The sequence below is a fragment of the Thamnophis elegans genome, chromosome 11 (assembly GCF_009769535.1).
Source record: "Thamnophis elegans isolate rThaEle1 chromosome 11, rThaEle1.pri, whole genome shotgun sequence".
Lineage (NCBI taxonomy): Eukaryota > Metazoa > Chordata > Lepidosauria > Squamata > Colubridae > Thamnophis > Thamnophis elegans.
In genome coordinates, this window is record NC_045551.1 from 6,306,384 (window position 1) to 6,324,196 (window position 17,813).

Below are 17,813 nucleotides of genomic sequence, written 5' to 3' on the forward strand. Positions count from 1 at the left end.
TTGGGGAGGTCTCAGGTAAGTATTTGGAGAATTTGAGTAAAAATACTTCCTATCTTAGAGGTCAGACAACATACAGCCTTACAGGGGTGGGTTTCAAAAAAAAATCGAACCTACTCTGTGGGTGTGGCCTCCTTTGTGGGAGTGGCTTGCTGGCCATGTGACCTGGTGGGAGTGGCTTGCCAGCTATGTGTTCTCTCTCTCTCTCTCTCTCTCTCTTTTCTTCCTTTTGTCTCTCTGTCCCTTTTTCCTTTTTTTCTTTCATCTCTCTCTCACTTTTTCTTTCTTTTTTTCGTCTTGTCTTCATTTCTTTCTTCCTTTCTTTCTCTTTCTCTCTGTGTGAGTCTGTGTGTATGTGTGTGTGAGTGGTGGGTTTCAAAATTTTTTGGAACCTCTTCTGTAGGTGTGGCCTGCTTTCCGGGTCCACTGACGGAACCTCTTCTAACCAGTTCGGTAGATTTGACGAACCGGTTCTACCGAACTGGTGCAAACTGGTAAGAACCCACCTCTGCAGCGTTAGAGCTGGCCTTTACCATTGTATTAAAATATTTCTCTACATATACACACTTTCCACTCTTTCTAAACTCAGAATATATGCCCGGAGAGAGGTCGATGGGTTAAGTACATTTAGGATCACAACAATTCTCTTCTTTACTACATTGATAGTGGTACTTTATGCATCAGGTTGGTTTCATTAAACCAAATGTTGTTCTCACTCTTGCCCAGGCTGCCCTCCCTTCCTTTCACCCTCTTCTCTTTAAATGTATGTCCCATGATTAGTAGTTTGATTTGTTTTTTTGTTTTTTTTGAAAAATGGGCTAACTTGTCTAGAGGACTGCAAAAGGAGCCAATGCTGGGATCTCACCCTGAAGCAGCTCTGCATAGACCCAGCAATGAATTCACTGGTCTGATTGGTCAACTTGTAGATAAGGCCTTTCGCAAGCCCTGAAACTGACATGATCCCACCCACGACCACCATCGTGAAACTCTTCTTTCGGGGGGGGGGGAGAGGAAAACGATGCTTTAAAAACCCTCCTTCTTCAGCTGATTTCTTGCTCTGCTTTTCCAGTAAATTCTACCCCGCCTTACTCTTGGCGTTGGGAGGCACTGGGTCCAGCGGCTTTTGTGATGAAGGTTGCTGTTGCCCCTGTTTACATTGTCATTTTACAAGCCGGTGCACCTTTCCGTGCAAAAGAAAAGAAGGGAGACAAAGAAGCTGTGAATTGACTTTGTTTTGCACGAAGGCTGTAGTAGAGTTTTTTGTTTCTTTTCCTGCATTTGATTTCCATTTCATTTCATTTCAAATGTGGCAATCAGCATGCATCGTAGGGACGAGGGACAGGAAGTAGCTTCTAGCACTTGTCATCTTCTTCCGTATCACTTAGTACTTCGATGCCAGCCCCATACATGCTTTGCGATGCTCCTCTCCTCCTCCTCCGGTAATGCCCGTTGGGCATCTGCCAACCATGCCTGGAGCGAGGGCCCGACGCAATTGTGTTGGAGCGGCCAAGGCTAGTGGCCACAGCGGCCTCGAAAGTGAGGGTCTCCTCCTCGCCACAGTCTGAAGCGTGGGAGTCGTCCTGGAGCATCAGGTAAGGCTCTGAGATGTAGCGCTGGGGAGTGGAGAGAAGGCTCTGCTTTCCCTGGAGGGAGCTGGAAGACTCAGTAAAGCAGGTATTGTTTGTCTCCAGGGTCCCAGAAAGCAGAGGGGAGCCCCCCTCGCTGTCGTCAGGCGGCGGGGAGGTGTCGCCACAGTGCTGCATCATAGCAGTGTAGGAGATGAGAGGTCGTGGCTTTGGCGGCACTGGAGGGAGCTGGCGGCGGCTTCGCCTTGGTGTGCTGGTGTCAGACAGAGAAGGGATGGAGCTCTCGCTCAAGGAGCCTGTGCCCTGCAAAAAAAAAGGGAAAATAGCAATAGCAATAGCGGTTAGACTTATATACCGCTTCATAGGGCTTTCAGCCCTCTCTAAGCGGTTTACAGAGTCAGCATATTGCCCCCAACAACAATCCGGGTCCTCATTTTACCCACCTCGGAAGGATGGAAGGCTGAGTCAACCTTGAGCCGGTGAGATTTGAACAGCCGAACTGCAGAACTGCAGTCAGCTGAAGTAGCCTGCAGTGCTGCATTTAACCACTGCGCCACCTCGGCTCAAAACCTGGGGTTGATGAGCTCCCCTCCCCTCTCGACAGGTGTGGTTGTTGGTCATTTTAATATGTTTATTTTGTACTTGTATGTTTCCCCTTCCGGTTTAAGTTGTTCGCCGCCCTGAGTCCCTTTAGGGAATAGGGCGGCATATAAATAAAATAAAACTTAAACTTAAAAGCCAGAAACAGGGATGCTCAGCAGACTCCAGGCCCTGCCACACCTAAAGCTGGGAGAGGCAGGAAGGACAGAGAACACTTTTGCCTCTGTTGACCAATCTTTCCTGAACTGAAGAAACCGACACTATGTATTATAATTTAAAGTCCCTGTCCACTTATGAGTTGGTTCCCTGAACAAATGCGCGATAGACGTAGGCGCGCCGACAAAACCGCGACGGACAAATGAGCGCTGTCAAAATTGCTAATTGATTTTCGACAATAGCGCACCGACAAAATCGCGTCATCAACATTAACATAGTGGGACGCGTATACATACGTTATAACCCTAACCCTATTTTTTCCCCGATTTTAATGTGCTTGTCATCGCGCTTTTGTCGGCGCGATTTTGATGTCGCGAATTTGTGGGCGCGATTTTGACGTCGCGTTTTAATCGGCGCGATTTTGCCGGCGTGCATATGTCTATCGCGCAATTGTCACGTATGAGTCAAGTGTGGCATTTGGAAAAATAAATGAGAAAAGGCACAATTTAAAACAATGCTGAAGCTTAATATAATGGTAGAGGCTTTCCCTGTCCAGTCAAGTCTGACCGAAGGTGGTGGTGCCCCTCTTGTTTCTTAGCTGAGGGACTCAGCATTGTCCAAAGACATTTCCATGACCATGTGGCCAGCATGACTAAATGCAGAACTGTACAGAATGCTGTTATCTTTCCACTGAAGTGGTACCTATTTATCTGCTTGTATTTGCATGCTTTCGAACTACTAGGTTTGCAGGAACTGGAGCATGTAACAGGAGCTCATGGTACTTGGTTCTCGAACCTGGGCTGTTGGCTTCCCAGCTGACAACTCGGCATCTTTAATTGCTGAGCCGTTGTGCCCCCTGAAGCTCAATTAAACGGTCATGAATTCCTATTATTCTGCATGTATTTTTGACTTCCTCTAGATAGCAACCTTTCTGTAGTATTGTAATATTTTAAGGGCCTGAACACTGAAATGCAAGGGCAACCATTGGGTGCTACAATTTAGAGAGCCACTGGAGATTGTCATGGCAAGTAAGAAAATGTACTTGCACCACAACAGAAATCTGTGGGCTCTCTGAGGCCGTCTCTGATCTTCAGTGCTTCCTGCAGAGTCATTTTGCAACAAGTTATGGAGACCCTCACCTCAGTTTCTGTAGGTGACTCACCCTAGGCAAAACAATACATTTGTCAGGCCTGCAAATATATTCCTTTTAGAATTTTGGCCTGCCACACTTTCTGTTATTTCATTATGCTGTTTCTTTAGTATAGTTGATGGGAGGGGGGAATAGAAAGGAGTAGGATTTTGGAATTGTATTGTTTTTCATTCTTTACTAGAAGCCAAGGTCATCCTTTGTCTCCGCACTTTTACACCTGACCGGAAGCAGCTGGGTGTGGATGCCAGTATGGAAGAAGAAGATTGGACCATGTGATGGATTGTGGGTATGGGGACAAGATCATGAACTTTTAACTGGGTGGGATTCTGATGTCATTTCCAGAATTGGGATTTCATAGCATAATGAAATAAGAGAAAGTGTGGCAGGCCAAAATTCTAAAAGGAATATAATTGCACGCTTGACAACATTACAGAGACAGTCTTTGAGACTGTGAGCCAAAGGATGGATCCATGTTTGCTCTCCATATCTCTGTAATATGCTTCCAGCTTGTTCTAGCCTTTTATACATCAATAACCTCAATTTAATTTTTGACAGGATCTCACCTCATGTTAAGTCAATGAAAACCAATTAGTCTGTCAAAAGCTACTTTGTGCATTTCACATCCCTCTCTAACATGGCCATGCAAAACAGAGTGGAAGCTTTCATTTACTGTATATTTAACGTACAATGCAAAACATTATTCGAAACAGAAGAAACTTTTTTTAGAATTGTACATTGTGACTGATCATAATTATAGTTCGAAGCCTGTTCTAATGAACTGGAACTAAAAGTAACCTTCATTTATCTGATATTAAATGTTATAGTTAGTCAAAAATGGAAGCAAGCATTTCTGAAAGGCTCCTTGTAGTATATTAGGGAAGGAGAGCAGTTGCTCCAAACGTTTCACTAATATTTCCAGGTATTTCTCTTGATCTTTGCCAGTTGTATACCTACCTGTCTGTTGGGAGTTTGTGACCTGCCTTCACTGGGAGACCTGGAATGAGGTCGCTCTGGAGAATCAATATCTGCTTGTGGATTCCTTTCCTCGGAGTTGCAACGAGAAATATCTGGAGAGAGTAGATGCCTTCTCTCCTTGGATCGGCCTCGTTCTCTGCCTCCTGAACGATGTGTATCAGTTCGATGGCCTATTTATATAAAAAGAAAATTGGCAGGATTACATGAAAACTTTACACTTGGGAACCTTTGAGCAGTCTGAATGCCTTCTGCGTCCTGTACAATTTTGGATAGGAGGAATATTTTTTTCTCTTCTCTTAACCTATCCATCAAATCAAAAGCGATCCCTAATACTTTATTTTTCTCTTTAGGTGACCTTTCCTCTGCTTCACTGTTTATATGACTTTTCCATTGCTATTGAAGCCATTACTATCTTTTACTGTACAATATTTATGACTTAAAAAGTATATACCAGTGGTGGGATTCAAATGATTTAACAACCGGTTCTCTGCCCTAATGACCATCTGGGTAGGTGGGGCTCAGTGGTCATGTGACTGGGTGGGCGTGGCCAACTCAAGGTCACTCAGGTCGATGGGCGCTTCGCCTTATCTCTTACAATGGTAATAAGGGTTAACCAGAGAGGCAATTTCTGTAAGCAGATCAATAAAGATTAGGCTAGAAACAACACCAGAGTGTTTCCTTCCTGCCTTCCTTACAGGATTAGCCCTGTAAAGTGGGAAAAAGCAAAAGGAGATTTCTTCCAACAATCGGTTCTCCGAACTACTTAGAAAGTTACCAACCGGTTCTCCCGAATAGGTGCGAACTGGCTGAATCCCACCACTGCAATAGCCTAAAGCACGGGTGTCAAACTCGCCGCATCACATTGCCGTCACACAACAGATCACAATGTTTTTTCCCCTTTGTGGAGCTGAGGTGGGTGCGGCCTGCGCATGGCGCATCCGACCTGCAGGCTCCCAGGTTTAGGCCGATCCTGACCTAAAACATTCTCCTTTTGCATTTTTTTCTATCAGCTTTACAGCCATTGTTTCTATAGGGGTGTTCCTATAACACCCCTTTTTGTTGTGGGTTGCTCTTTTATTCTAAGTAGCCAGCGTTGTATAATTAAAGAAGAATATGAGGCTAGGACTTGGGAGACTCAGGTTCAAATTTTTACGGAACCATGGAGTTTTCCTATGGCACTACTGTTGTATCTCAGATTGCTGTAAAGACAAGCTATTACTAGGGAGAACCAAATAGGTTGCTGTTGTGGCCCAGCAGGAGCCGTTGGAGCTGCCAGACTCCAACAGCGAGGGGCCCTATGAGTCGGCTCTGGAGGATGTGGAGGACCCTGGACAGGGTTCCGACTCCGAGCAGGACGCAGAGAGGCTGGTTGGCCACCAGGAGGCGCCTGAGCCTTGGACCAGTGGGGAGGAGACAAGGGAGAGTGATCCAGATGCCCACAGTGAGTTGTTCCTGGATGCACGCCATCGAAGAGCTAATAGGCATCAGGAACAGTTGTGCAGTTACAGGAGGTAATTGCACTCAGCTGGTGGTCATTAGGCTCCTCTCCAGACTATAAAAAGACTGCTTGTGCACACGCCCCTCTTGCAGAAGTCAATGCAGGAATGAATGTCGGAGAACATTGTTAGAAGCTTGGCAGGCTGGATTGCTGCCAAGCCTTATCTGTGTTTATTGCTGCCCAAGCTTGTCTGTGCCCGTTTGCTGCCAAGGACCTGTCTGTCTGTTAATTAAATGCCGTAACTTATCTTTGGCTTGGAGTGTGTGTTGGTGTGGGACAGGGGGGGGCAGAACAGGTTGCTCTGGGTTGCTTAAAAAATAGGGATGTTAGTGTAACATATAACTAAATTCCAATAGTCTTTTGGGCTTCCCAAGCAAGAACAGTGGCTGTACATATTGTTGTAGCAGATGCCTTCTCACACGTGCAAAGAAATGCAATAAAGTTCATTGTTCTTCATCCAGCCATTTTAGCCATCCATTTATTTTAAGAGCCTATTGGTATTTGGACTGCAAACTCTCTTGAGGCATATTCCAGAATTTTGCACAATCCTTTCTTACCTTCTTTCTTTCCAAGTCCTGAATTGGAGGATGCGCGGTAGTCCTCCTGGAGAGGCAGCCAAGGGGCACTTCCCCCACCCCCGAATAGTGCGTAGGCTGAGAAAAGTGAGAGGGGAGAGGGGAGCTGCTCTTTTTCCCATGGGGCAGAAGGAGGCAAGGCAGCCTCAGGTGCCATCCAGAGACACAATCCCGGGCAGTCAGTTCCGGCTCTCCCTTCCCCAAGCATGTCCTGTTGCTGCTGGCACCGCTTTTGGTGAATCTGGCTTGGTGGCAATTGCAAAAAGGGGCTGTCAGCGATGCTCTCAGTGATGGCAAGAGCCTTGGACCAGTGAGGAGGAGACAAGGGAGTGTGATCCGGACTTCAGCAGTGGGGAGGAGCCAAGGGAGTTGTTCCTAGATGCCCGGCACCGGGGAGCTAATAGGTGTAAGGAACAATTACGCAATTACAGGAGATAATAGCACTCAGCTGGTGGTAATTAGGCTCATCTCCAGACTATAAAAAGGACTGCTTGTGCACACACCCCTTTTCAGAAGTCAACACAGGAACGAATGTCGGAGAACATTATGGTGAGCTTGGCAGGCTTGATTGCTGCCATGGCTTATCTGTGCTGGATTGATGCCCAAGCTTGTCTGTGCTGGTTTGCTTTTGGTGAATCTGGCTTGGTGGCAATTGCAAAAAGGGGCTGTCAGCGATGCACTCAGCGATGGCAAGAGCCCCGCCACTGAGCCGGATTCACCAAAAGTGGCGCCAGAAGCAATGGGACATGCTCAGGGAATGGAGAGCCGGAACTGACTGCCCGGGATTAAGCTTCAGCTGCCACCGCCGCTTCTCCTGCTGCCACCAGAGACTCCTTCCTCACCACCGCTTTGTTTCGGGCCAAGAAGCGACACCCCTGAGGGGCTGTCCCTGGAGGGCACAGCTCTCGGAGGAAGGAGGCAGGGATGCTGGCCGGAGCTTCCCCCCTCGCCGCTTTCCCAGCCACCCACCCAGCTAAGCAGGGGAGGTGGAGCTGCAGCCCACTGTAGATCCGTAATGGATATGTCTGTCCACATCCGTAGAGACTACACTGTGCTTCTGTATTTTCTAAGGTATGAGGAAAAGAAATGAGAAATTGGGGAAATTCGGGAGAATGTTACCACTTGATGATTGTGCCAGCTGAACAAGACAGGGAATGGCGTTATAAGATTCACATCTAGAACTCTCCTCTTTTCACCTTCCACCTCTGAATGCTTGTGATTTAATCATAGCCAGGCCTCCACTTACAGCGATTCGTTTCGTGTTTCGTTTACAACGAACGGCACTGAAAAAGTTACAACGGCACTGAAAAAAAGGGATTTAAGAACTATTTTGCACAGCTATGGCCATTGCAGCATCCCCATGGTCATATGATCAAAATTCAGATGCTTGGCATTGGACTCATATTTATGACGGTTGCTGTGTCCCAGGGTCATGTGATCCCCTTTTGTGAATTTCTGATGAGCAAAGTCAATGGGGAAGCCAGATTCACTTAATAATTGCATTACTAACATGACAACTGCAGTGATTCACTTAATAACTGTTGTGGCCCAGCAGGAGCCGTTGGAGCTGCCACCAGACTCCAACAGCGAGGGGCCCTATGAGTCAGCTTTGGAGGATGTGGAGGACCCTGGACAGGATTCGGACTCCGAGCAGGGCGCAGAGAGGCTGGTTGGCCACCAGGAGGTGCCTGAGCCTTGGACCAGTGAGGAGGAGACAAGGGAGTGTGATCCAGACGTCAGCAGTGGGGAGGAGCCAAGGGAGTTGTTCCTAGATGCCTGGCATCGGAGAGCTAATAGGCATAAGGAACAATTATGCAATTACAGGAGGTAATTGCACTCAGCTGGTGGTCATTAGGCTCATCTCCAGACTATAAAAAGGACTGCTTGTGCACACACCCCTTTTGCAGAAGTCAATGCAGGAACTAATGTCAGAGAACATTATGGTGAGCTTGGCAGGCTGGATTGCTGCCACGGCTTATCTGTGCTGGATTGATGCCCAAGCTTGTCTGTGCCGGTTTGCTGCCAAGGACCTGTCTGTCTGTTAATTAAATGCCGTAACTTATCTTTGGCTCGGAGTGTGTGTTGGTGTGGGACGAGGGGGGTCAGAACAAATAACTATGGCAAGAAAGTTCATAAAATGGGGTAAAACTCACAACTGGCTCGCTTAGCACCCTAAACTTTGGCCTTAACTTGTCCTGGTCCTGAACTCTAAAGAAAGCCGTCTCTTCCATTTGTGCTGGTGTGTTGCCCATTTCTTCAGTAGGAAATTATTTTCAAAGCTCCTGCAAAGTTTTGCACACAAAAGAACCCCAGTTCTATCCTTCACATTTCAAAGTAAGACTGGAAGTACCCTTTCCAATTTAAGCCCTGAGTAAGATGGACCAGTGGGTTGTCTCAGATTAAGGTTGCTTCCTGCATTCATATTCTTACATGAGTCATAAATTACTAAGAACACTTATGGGGCTTATATGAATAAAGAGGCAAAATATAAAAAGCAATCTGAAAGACAACATGTGGCTGCTGTAGAGTGACTAACATTTTTGTTAGAAACTGCTCATTATGTTAATATGGATGAAAAATTTCCATTTATTAGTGATATTTCAAATATTCTGAGAAATTCTCGACACATAGAAATCATTCTGGAAAACATCGTCTTACCTTTTATATCTTAATTAACAGTGTCGTTTCTACAAAAAAACATTATGGGAAATAAATTCATGGCAAGTGATAGAAAGTTTATTACCATGTTCTCTTTCTTGTGGGCTCGAAAATCTACAATATAATACCAAAATATGGTACAGAAACATTGGAAACAGAATCTCCTTTCTTCCTAAAAACTTTATTTTTTTAATCTCACTATGGTGCTTGTTTGTCTACTGTAGGAGCAAATCAGCAGGAGGAATCAAGATTCCAAGTACTGTAATCCCATAGAAATCCTGCGAATTTATTACCTTTTTGGAAACTCCATACTTATTCTGAGATTTCGATCAGAAAGGACTAATATGCATTTTAAGGCTATTGTGATTCAAATTTTAGATTAAAATGGTTACACACTAGAATTAATTTAGGTACAGAATCAGAAAGAATAAAACCTAAATTCAAAAGTTATTTCTGTATATCAAATACTATATCCTGCATTTCAGTTAATGCCTTTTCTACATGACCTGTGTTGAAAAAAAGATTATTGTAATTAAGTCATACAATTTAATTGGGACTTAAGAAATTAGCTTTTAGATGGGAGGGGCCATTAGCACTTGAAATGCAATGCTATTTCTAAGATGAATGTTATATTTAAATAGTATAGCACTAGCAAAAATGAGTAAGAGATGATGATTTAAAATAGATCCTATTTAAAAACTATCCATGTAAGTCTTTCAACAAGCAGCCTGTATTTTTGAGGCTGTGAAAAGATCCAGAGTCAAAAGGGAAAGAACAGTTCAGAGAGTGTGTAGCTGTAATGTCTGATGGAAACTCTTAAAAACAGCTGCATCTTCATCTGGAATGACTTTTGATCAGTGGTGGGTTTCAAAAATTTTTAGAACCTCTTCTGTAGGTGTGGCCTGCTTTGTGGGAGTGGCTTGCCGGCCATGTGACTGGATGGGAATGGCTTGCCAGCCATGTGACTGAGTGGGAGTGGCTTGCCAGCATTGTGACTGGGTGGGCGTGGCCAACTTGTAAAATATGGCGAAACTTACTTAACAACGCTCTTGCTTAGCAACCGAAATGTTGGCTCAGAAACTCTGGCATTGAAGTGTGCAAGTCTTAAAGCTGTCAAGTTACAAGACCCTTGCACCCTTAACCCTTTAGAAAAAAACCCCAGGGGTGTTCAAACTTGACAGCTTTAAGACTTGTGGACTTCAACTCCCAGAATTCCTCCTCTCGCTCTTCATCTTGATGATGTGCGGATGGGGAGGGGGGAGGGAGGTGAAACCGGTTCTAAACGGCACCGTAGATTTGTGGAACCTCTTCTATAGAAGAGGTTAGAACTGGTAGGAACCCACCCCTGCTTTTGATCCTAGGAAAGATATGGTGAGTTCATATTCTGCGCATAGCCATAATAGTGTTTTCTAACTTTACTCATTTTTGGTGGAGAAAGATTATGATTCTGTGTCTTCGGAGGAGTCCAGCTCCCTTCATCCTTAAGATGTATTCGAAGACTGCAGATGGTCCAGAATGCAGCCGCGCGAGCAATATTGGGTGTACCTAGATACACCCATGTTACACCTATCGTCCGTGAGCTGCAGTGGCTCCCCATTGGTCTCTGGACGCGCTTCAAGGTGCTAGTCGTTACTTTTAAAGCCCTACATGGTTTAGGACCTGGCTACCTGAGAGACCACCTCCTGCCATTTACCTCCCAACGACCAATAAGATCATACATATTGGGCCTCCTCCGGGTACTGTCGGCCGGCTAATGTCGGTTGGCGGCTCCCCGGGGGAGGGCCTTCTCAGTAGCTGCTCCGGCCCTATGGAACGATCTTCCCATAGAGATCCGGACCCTTACTACTCTTCCGGCCTTCCGTAAAGCTGCTAAGACCTGGCTGTTCCGGCAGGCCTGGGGCTGTTGATTAGTATCCAGCCCCACTCTAACAGTATGCATGGTGTGAAATTTTAACCATTGTATTCTTATTTTTAATTTTTTTATATATGTTTTTGTCTTGCCTGTAAGCCGCCCAGAGTCCCAAGGGAGTGGGCGGCATACAAATGTCAATAAACTCAAATTCAAAGAGTCCCCCTCATCCTCTGTTACCTGAGTCTATGTTGAGGCGGCGTGAGGACAGGTGCAGCGCAGAATGGTAGCTGCGACGGCGAGACTTATAGGTGTTTTCGCTACTTCTTTCCATTGAGAACTCATCCAGCCAGGAGGAATTTGTCCGTTTGTCTCGGATGGTAGAAAACGAACGTCTCATGGAGCCAGGATCTGTAACTACCTAGAAATGCATCCCAGAATGGAAGAAGGATTAAAGGTTGTCAAGTGCCTACTGGTTTCAGCCGACAGATTTGCTAGTTAGGTTTACTTAATCTCAGAGGGAGCTCTCTCATTGGGCCAAGAATAAAGACATTTGTAATAACCAGAGAGGTGTGGAAGGAAATTAACTCCCCAATTTGGAGCATATAACACCTTTTGTTACTATATGTTTTGGTTAATATAAGCTTATCTGTTTTGACTTCCGGAGGCTCTAAGGCACGTCCAACGTTTTGCATCTTTGTACATGTGAGTAATGAAATAAGAAGAAGCAGAACAAGTTCAGTTTTATAGGTAGGTAACAAGCACTTTCACATGATTAGGCTTTGCACTGCCCAGAGCTTCTGCATTGAATATTTGAATTGAAATGATGCATGGTTGAACATTCTGCTCTATTTTAGTGATCAGGATGATATGGGAATCGGCATACTTAGTTTTTAATCAGCCTGCAGCGTTCACAGAAGCACCAAATGTCAATCAAAACTTGTCTTCCTCAGTCAAAAGAGCTCACAAAGTTTTCAGCCTATGAGCGTTCATCTACTGGATGCATCACACTGTTTTCTGACTTTCATGCCAAGCAGCCAATCTGCTTCCTCTCATTCATTTTATAAATAATTCAAGGTGGTGAACATACCTAACGCTCCTTCCTCCTCCTATATTCTCCACAACAACAGTCTCGTGAAGTGGGCTGGGCTGCAAAGAGTGACTAACTCAAAATTACCGAGCCAGCTTTCATGCCTAAAGTGGGACTAGAACTGACATTCTCCTGGTTTCTAGCTGGTACCAAAACTGGTTCTCATACAGGAAGAATTTGGCTTGCCCATCAAGGTGGTATACAGTCTTTTGTGCTGGGGTCCATTTTTTCCAATTGTGTGTAAATCCCACCAGAGACCAAGTGCTTGGACTGGGAATATCCTTTCTAATATTCAGCCAGAGTCTCCCATTCAACACAATAGAGTAAAAACACGTCTGTTTCTACAGCAACAGAAGGTTTGCGCCAAACCTTGCAACTGTAACAGGTACATGAACATCACCAACTCTTTGGGGAGCTCTATTCGTCACCCGACAAATGCGCGCACGACAAAAGCGCGCCGACAAAACTGCGGCGAGAAAACCGCGATGTCAAAATCGCGTCCACAACAGCGCGCCGACAAAACCACGCCCACAAAGGCGCGATTAGGGTTAAGGTAAAGGTTAGGTTTAGGTTCAGAGTTAGGTTTAGGGTTAGGTTTAGGGTTAGGATTATTATGTTATTTTTGTGTTGTTTGTTGAAGGCGCGCTTTTGTCGGCGTGCTGTTCTCGGTGCGCTGTTGTGGGTGCGATTTCAATGTCACGGTTTTCTTGCCGCGCTTTTGTCGGCGCGCTTTTGACGTACACGCATTTGTCTATGAACTGACTCTAGTCACTTTTTGGGCACTTTTCAGAACCCATGTTAGTCATGCTCTTGGTGTCACCTAATTCATTGCCTAGTTACTCAAACCTCCTCATCCCAGATCTATTGACTAAAAACAAGGACTACATAATTTTCAGTCTGCTTGAAATGAGAGAGATCGGTAGATCAGGTGTTAAATCCACACAGGCTAATGGCCTTGCGCTGAAAGAGAGAGCCATCCCTTTGAACTCAATGAATATAAGCCAAACAATTTCACATAATTATGGAAGACACTCTAGGGGAGTCTGGAAATTAATTTTAAGTATGTTCTGAAATGCACCATTCACTCTTTCCTACTGAGAGAAGGTCAGTAAAGGCAGAGAAAAGCTTAATGGTTTCTTTCAATACTAGCAGACTTTTAATACGGCCTAGCTTAATCAGTAAATCAGTATGTGGTGCCTTGCTTACTGATTCATTGATTAATGTTCAGGATTTCAAGGTATTATACATACCCCCCCCATCCCCGCCCCCTATGTTCTTCACAACCAGAACCCTTGGGATAGGTTAGACTGAGGGACAGTAATTAAGCGAAGGTCATTTCCATGAACTTCTGTGGCCAAGGGCAGACTAGAATCTGCAAAACCTTGACCATTGTATCATACTGACATTCTCTCCTATTAACATTAAAGTAAGAGATAAGAATCCTCACTTTTTAAAAAAAGTAATCAGTTTTAAAAGGGAAAATACTCCAGGGAAACAGACTGTGGTTTTTTTTCACTTTGCAAGGACATTTATACTCATATAGGACGACAGCTTTCTCTAGTTTACCTAGGAATAGATTTGCCAGCTAAAATTAAGTCTTGGAACAAAACCTGAACTGCAGTAAGTCTACTGAAAAGAGGGATAGTTAATATCAAGTTGTTAAGTTCGAAAGAAAGGGAAGAAACGCTAGAAAAGGAAGGACAAAAAGGCAAGACCCGACAAATGTGCGCACGGCAAAAGTGCGCCGATGAAACGGCATTGCAAAAACCACAATGTCATCAACGCGCCCACAACAGTGCGCCAACAGCACGCCGACAGAAGTGCAATTTAAGTTAAGGTAAGGGTTAGGTTCAGGGTTAGTTTTAGGATTAGGTTCAGGGTTAGGTTTAAGGTTAGGTTCAGGGTTAGGTTCAGGGTTAGATTTAGGGTTAGGTTCAGGGTTAGGTTTAAGGTTAGGTTCAGGGTTAGGTTTAGGGTTAGGTTCAGGGTTAGTTTTAGGATTAGGTTCAGGGTTAGGTTTAAGGTTAGGTTCAGGGTTAGGTTCAGGGTTAGATTTAGGGTTAGGTTCAGGGTTAGGTTTAAGGTTAGGTTCAGGGTTAGGTTCAGGGTTAGGTTTAGGGTTAGGTTCAGGGTTAGGTTTAGGGTTAGGTTTAGAGCGCGCTTCTGTCGGCAAGCTGTTGTCGGCGCACTTCTGCACTCATTTATTGGTGCGATTTAGAACGTGTGGTTTTGTCGATGCGGCTTCATCGGGCGCGCTTTTGTCGAGCGCACATTTGTCGGGGAACCACAAAAGGGCATTCTATTGCAATTTTTCTTTCATATCTCACTTTTTCTTTTTCTTTCTTTCTTTCTTTCTTTCTTTCTTCCTTTCTTTCTCTTTCTCTTTCTCTCTCTGTGTGAGTCTGTGTGTCTCTGTGTGTGTGTGTGAGAGAGAGTGGTTGGGTTTCACAATTTTTTGGAACCTCTTCTGTAGGTGTGGCCTGCTTTCCGGGTGGAACCTCTTCTAACCGGTTCGGTAGTTTTGACAAACCGGTTCTACCGAACTGGTGCAAACCGGTAGGAACCCACCTCTGGAACAGGCCATTATTTCCTTCTCAATTTCCTCAATAACCCAGCTCAAGTGCCTTCAGGGTGGGAGAACCTGATACTGAAATCTTAATCACTGAAAATTTTTTTATAAATTATTATTACCAACCTGAGAAGGTATTTATTTTATCTCTCTGTTAATCAAAACTGATTACAAGACAGACAAACAGGAAAAAAAATTGCTCAACAGACAAATACAAGGATTATGGCCAAGACTGACCAGGACAGGATGCTAGGCAGCAGGTATGTAGACAAGTATATTAGGACAATGAGGTTTGAAAGAGAAAGTGGCTAAGTTTAAAGGGAAAAGTACATCCAGATGACAGAAGTAAAAGGATTATTTCAAATGGTCGGGATTCTTGCTATAATCAACAATAGGTTCGTGTTGTGGCCTGGCAGGAGCCGTTGGAGCTGCCACCAGACTCCGACAGCGAGGGGCCCTATGAGTGGTCCTTGGAGGATGTGGAGGACCCTGGACAGGGTTCTGACTCCGAGCAGGGCACAGAGAGACTGGTTGGCCACCAGGTGGCACCTGAGCCTTGGATCAGTGGGAAGGAGACAAGAGAGAGTGATCCAGAAACCAACTGTGAGTTGTTCCAGGATGCACGCCATCGAAGGGCTACTCGGCCTCAAGATCAACTACATAATTACAGGAGGTAATTACACTCAGCTGATGGTCATTAGGCTCCTCTCCAGACTATAAAAGAGACTGCTTGTGCCATGCCCTTCTTGCAGAAGTCAACACTTGGACTAAAGAGAAACGAACTTGACAGGCTGGATTGCTGCCAGAGTTTGTCTGAATTGCTGCCAAGGTCCTTATCTGTTTGTTTATTTGGCTTTCAGCCACCGAGAGTCTGGTCTTGCTAATTAAAGGACATTCCATTGTACCCTTGTCTTGGCTTTCGTTACTGGACAGAGGAGGGGGTCAGAACAGGTTCGGTTGAAATAGAACAGGAAGATGGCTCCCTCAAACGTCTGCTGTCCAGGGTCTCTGAAGTATTAGAAGAAGGTTTATGGACTGATTAAGGTGGTAGCTGGGCAAATTTAGATAGAGTTAATTATAATAGAATTTATTGGCCAAGTCTGATTGGACACAAAAGGAATTTGTCTTTGGCGCATATGCTCTCAGTGTACATAAAAGAAGGGAAAAAATGATTTGCACTGTTGTAGTCCAGGACAGATATTCCAACTTCCATCTGTTAAACAGGACTGGAGTCTTCCTTGTTTCATTGGGCCCCTGGGTTCAGAATCTGCAATACTAGAATTAACAGAATGTTCCACATTCGTAGGGAGCCAGTTGGTATCAGGGACAAATTTCAGCCTTTTTCACTGTTCAAATAAAGCATCAACCTCCTGTAGGAAAGGATCATGTATCTCCGGTAATGATATATTCCTACTGTTAGTCACCATTTCACCTGATTTTACCTGGGGATCCACAGTCAGGCGTGGCATGGAAGAAGCCCTCCCAGATACAGCTCGTTCCTGAGTATCCACCGGGAGATAACTGCCACAGTTAGAAGGCTGCACTCTTTTAAACTCTCTAATTTCTGGGTCCTGGAAATAAACACACAGCCAAACTCATGGGATTTCATTTGGTTATATTGTTTGCCATTTTTCTGCTGGCATTGTTTTTATCCATGTGGTGGGAATGGCTTGATTACAGGATTTAAAGGAAGCATTGTGAATGCTTTCTGTTGGCAAGAGGGAAGGAACCTGCCCTTCTTAAGTATGCTGAATGTGTTTAACACGATTACAATCAGTAACTATACCTTTAGTGCTAAATATATATATATAATCATTTCAGTTTAACAGATCAGGGAAATTCAGACTGCTTGCTTTTTCAGCATAGCAATAGCAGTTAGACTTATATACCGCTTCATAGGACTTTCAGCCCTCTCTAAGCGGTTTACAAAGTCAGCATATTGCCCCCAACAACAATCCGGGTCCTCATTTTACCCACCTCGGAAGGATGGAAGGCTGAGTCAACCCTGAGCCGGTGAGATTTGAACAGCCGAACTGCAGAACTGCAGTCAGCTGAAGTAGCCTGCGGTGCTGCATTTAACCACTGCGCCACCTCGGCTCTCCATACATTTTCTTGCACTCGGATATCAAGTTTGGATTAAAATCAATAAAAGTTAAGCCCGGTTTCACGATTAGATGTAAGTGCCTTTCTGATTTAAATCTGGCTCCAATGTCTCAGTGATTTGCTTTTTAAAAGCCTGCTGGTTCATAAGTGTGATTTTTATGTGTGTATGTGTGTATGTATTTCTCTCCATCAACCATCCATCTACTTAATCATCAGTGGAAACTTTGCCAGGAATATCCCCAAAATGAATTTTTAGATGCTTATGTAATGCTTTCGCTGTTTGTCTTTTGCTATGCTCAATGATCAAAATGGATTTTTTATTGTTACTAGATCAGGAGAAATTAGGAATAGCATATCAGTCTCCATACAGAAGTCTGACAAAAAATTGTTTATGTGTTCTTTTCAAGCACAGAAAGTCTAAGAATGCGTAATGTATGTGTGTGCGTATAATGCAAAATTTATGGATAGAGTGCAACATTCTGAGAAGCACACAGAGAAGAGTGGAAATAAATGCACAATTATAAAGCATTGGCTTTCAACAAAGGTGGTGCACAAATGTGCACACACACACACAAACACACATAGACCATTTACATATGTAGACATGAATTCCACTAGGTAATAAGTGGCTCAGAGGCATGTGGCTCAGAGGCATATAATCCACATTTCTGTGATATGATTCAACAATTTGGCTTTTGGACATGAACACCAGCATTGAAGACAAAATGAACAAAAGCTTCAAAGCACTAGTTATTATTATTTATCGCTGAAAAACCCACCTGATGAAATGATTATATGCAATGAGAACAAACCAATTAGTAGAATGATAATTAGAATTAATCACTGTAACAAACATAAAGGGTCAAATTTTCAGACAAAAATTACATTTCCAACATTGATAAGTACCTTGAAAATATAACTTGCTCGATGATAGTTGAGTATATATTATAATACTCTCATTTTACTATATATTTATAACTCAAAATATTTACCATCATCATAATCCC

At 44.2% G+C, this 17,813-nt stretch overlaps 1 protein-coding gene across 1 annotated transcript in view; it reads right to left on the bottom strand.

The window, feature by feature from the left end:
• Positions 1-1,349: 1,349 nt before the first annotated feature.
• The window catches only part of CACNA1E (calcium voltage-gated channel subunit alpha1 E), a 351,045-nt gene continuing 334,581 nt past the window's right edge, over positions 1,350-17,813 (bottom strand). Inside the window, exons 45-48 of the mRNA XM_032226797.1 lie at positions 16,146-16,274; positions 11,285-11,465; positions 4,444-4,634; positions 1,350-1,886 (exon numbers count right to left, since the gene is read on the bottom strand). Coding sequence (XP_032082688.1) covers positions 1,350-1,886; positions 4,444-4,634; positions 11,285-11,465; positions 16,146-16,274 — 1,038 coding nt within the window. The remainder of the gene's footprint in view (positions 1,887-4,443; positions 4,635-11,284; positions 11,466-16,145; positions 16,275-17,813) is intronic.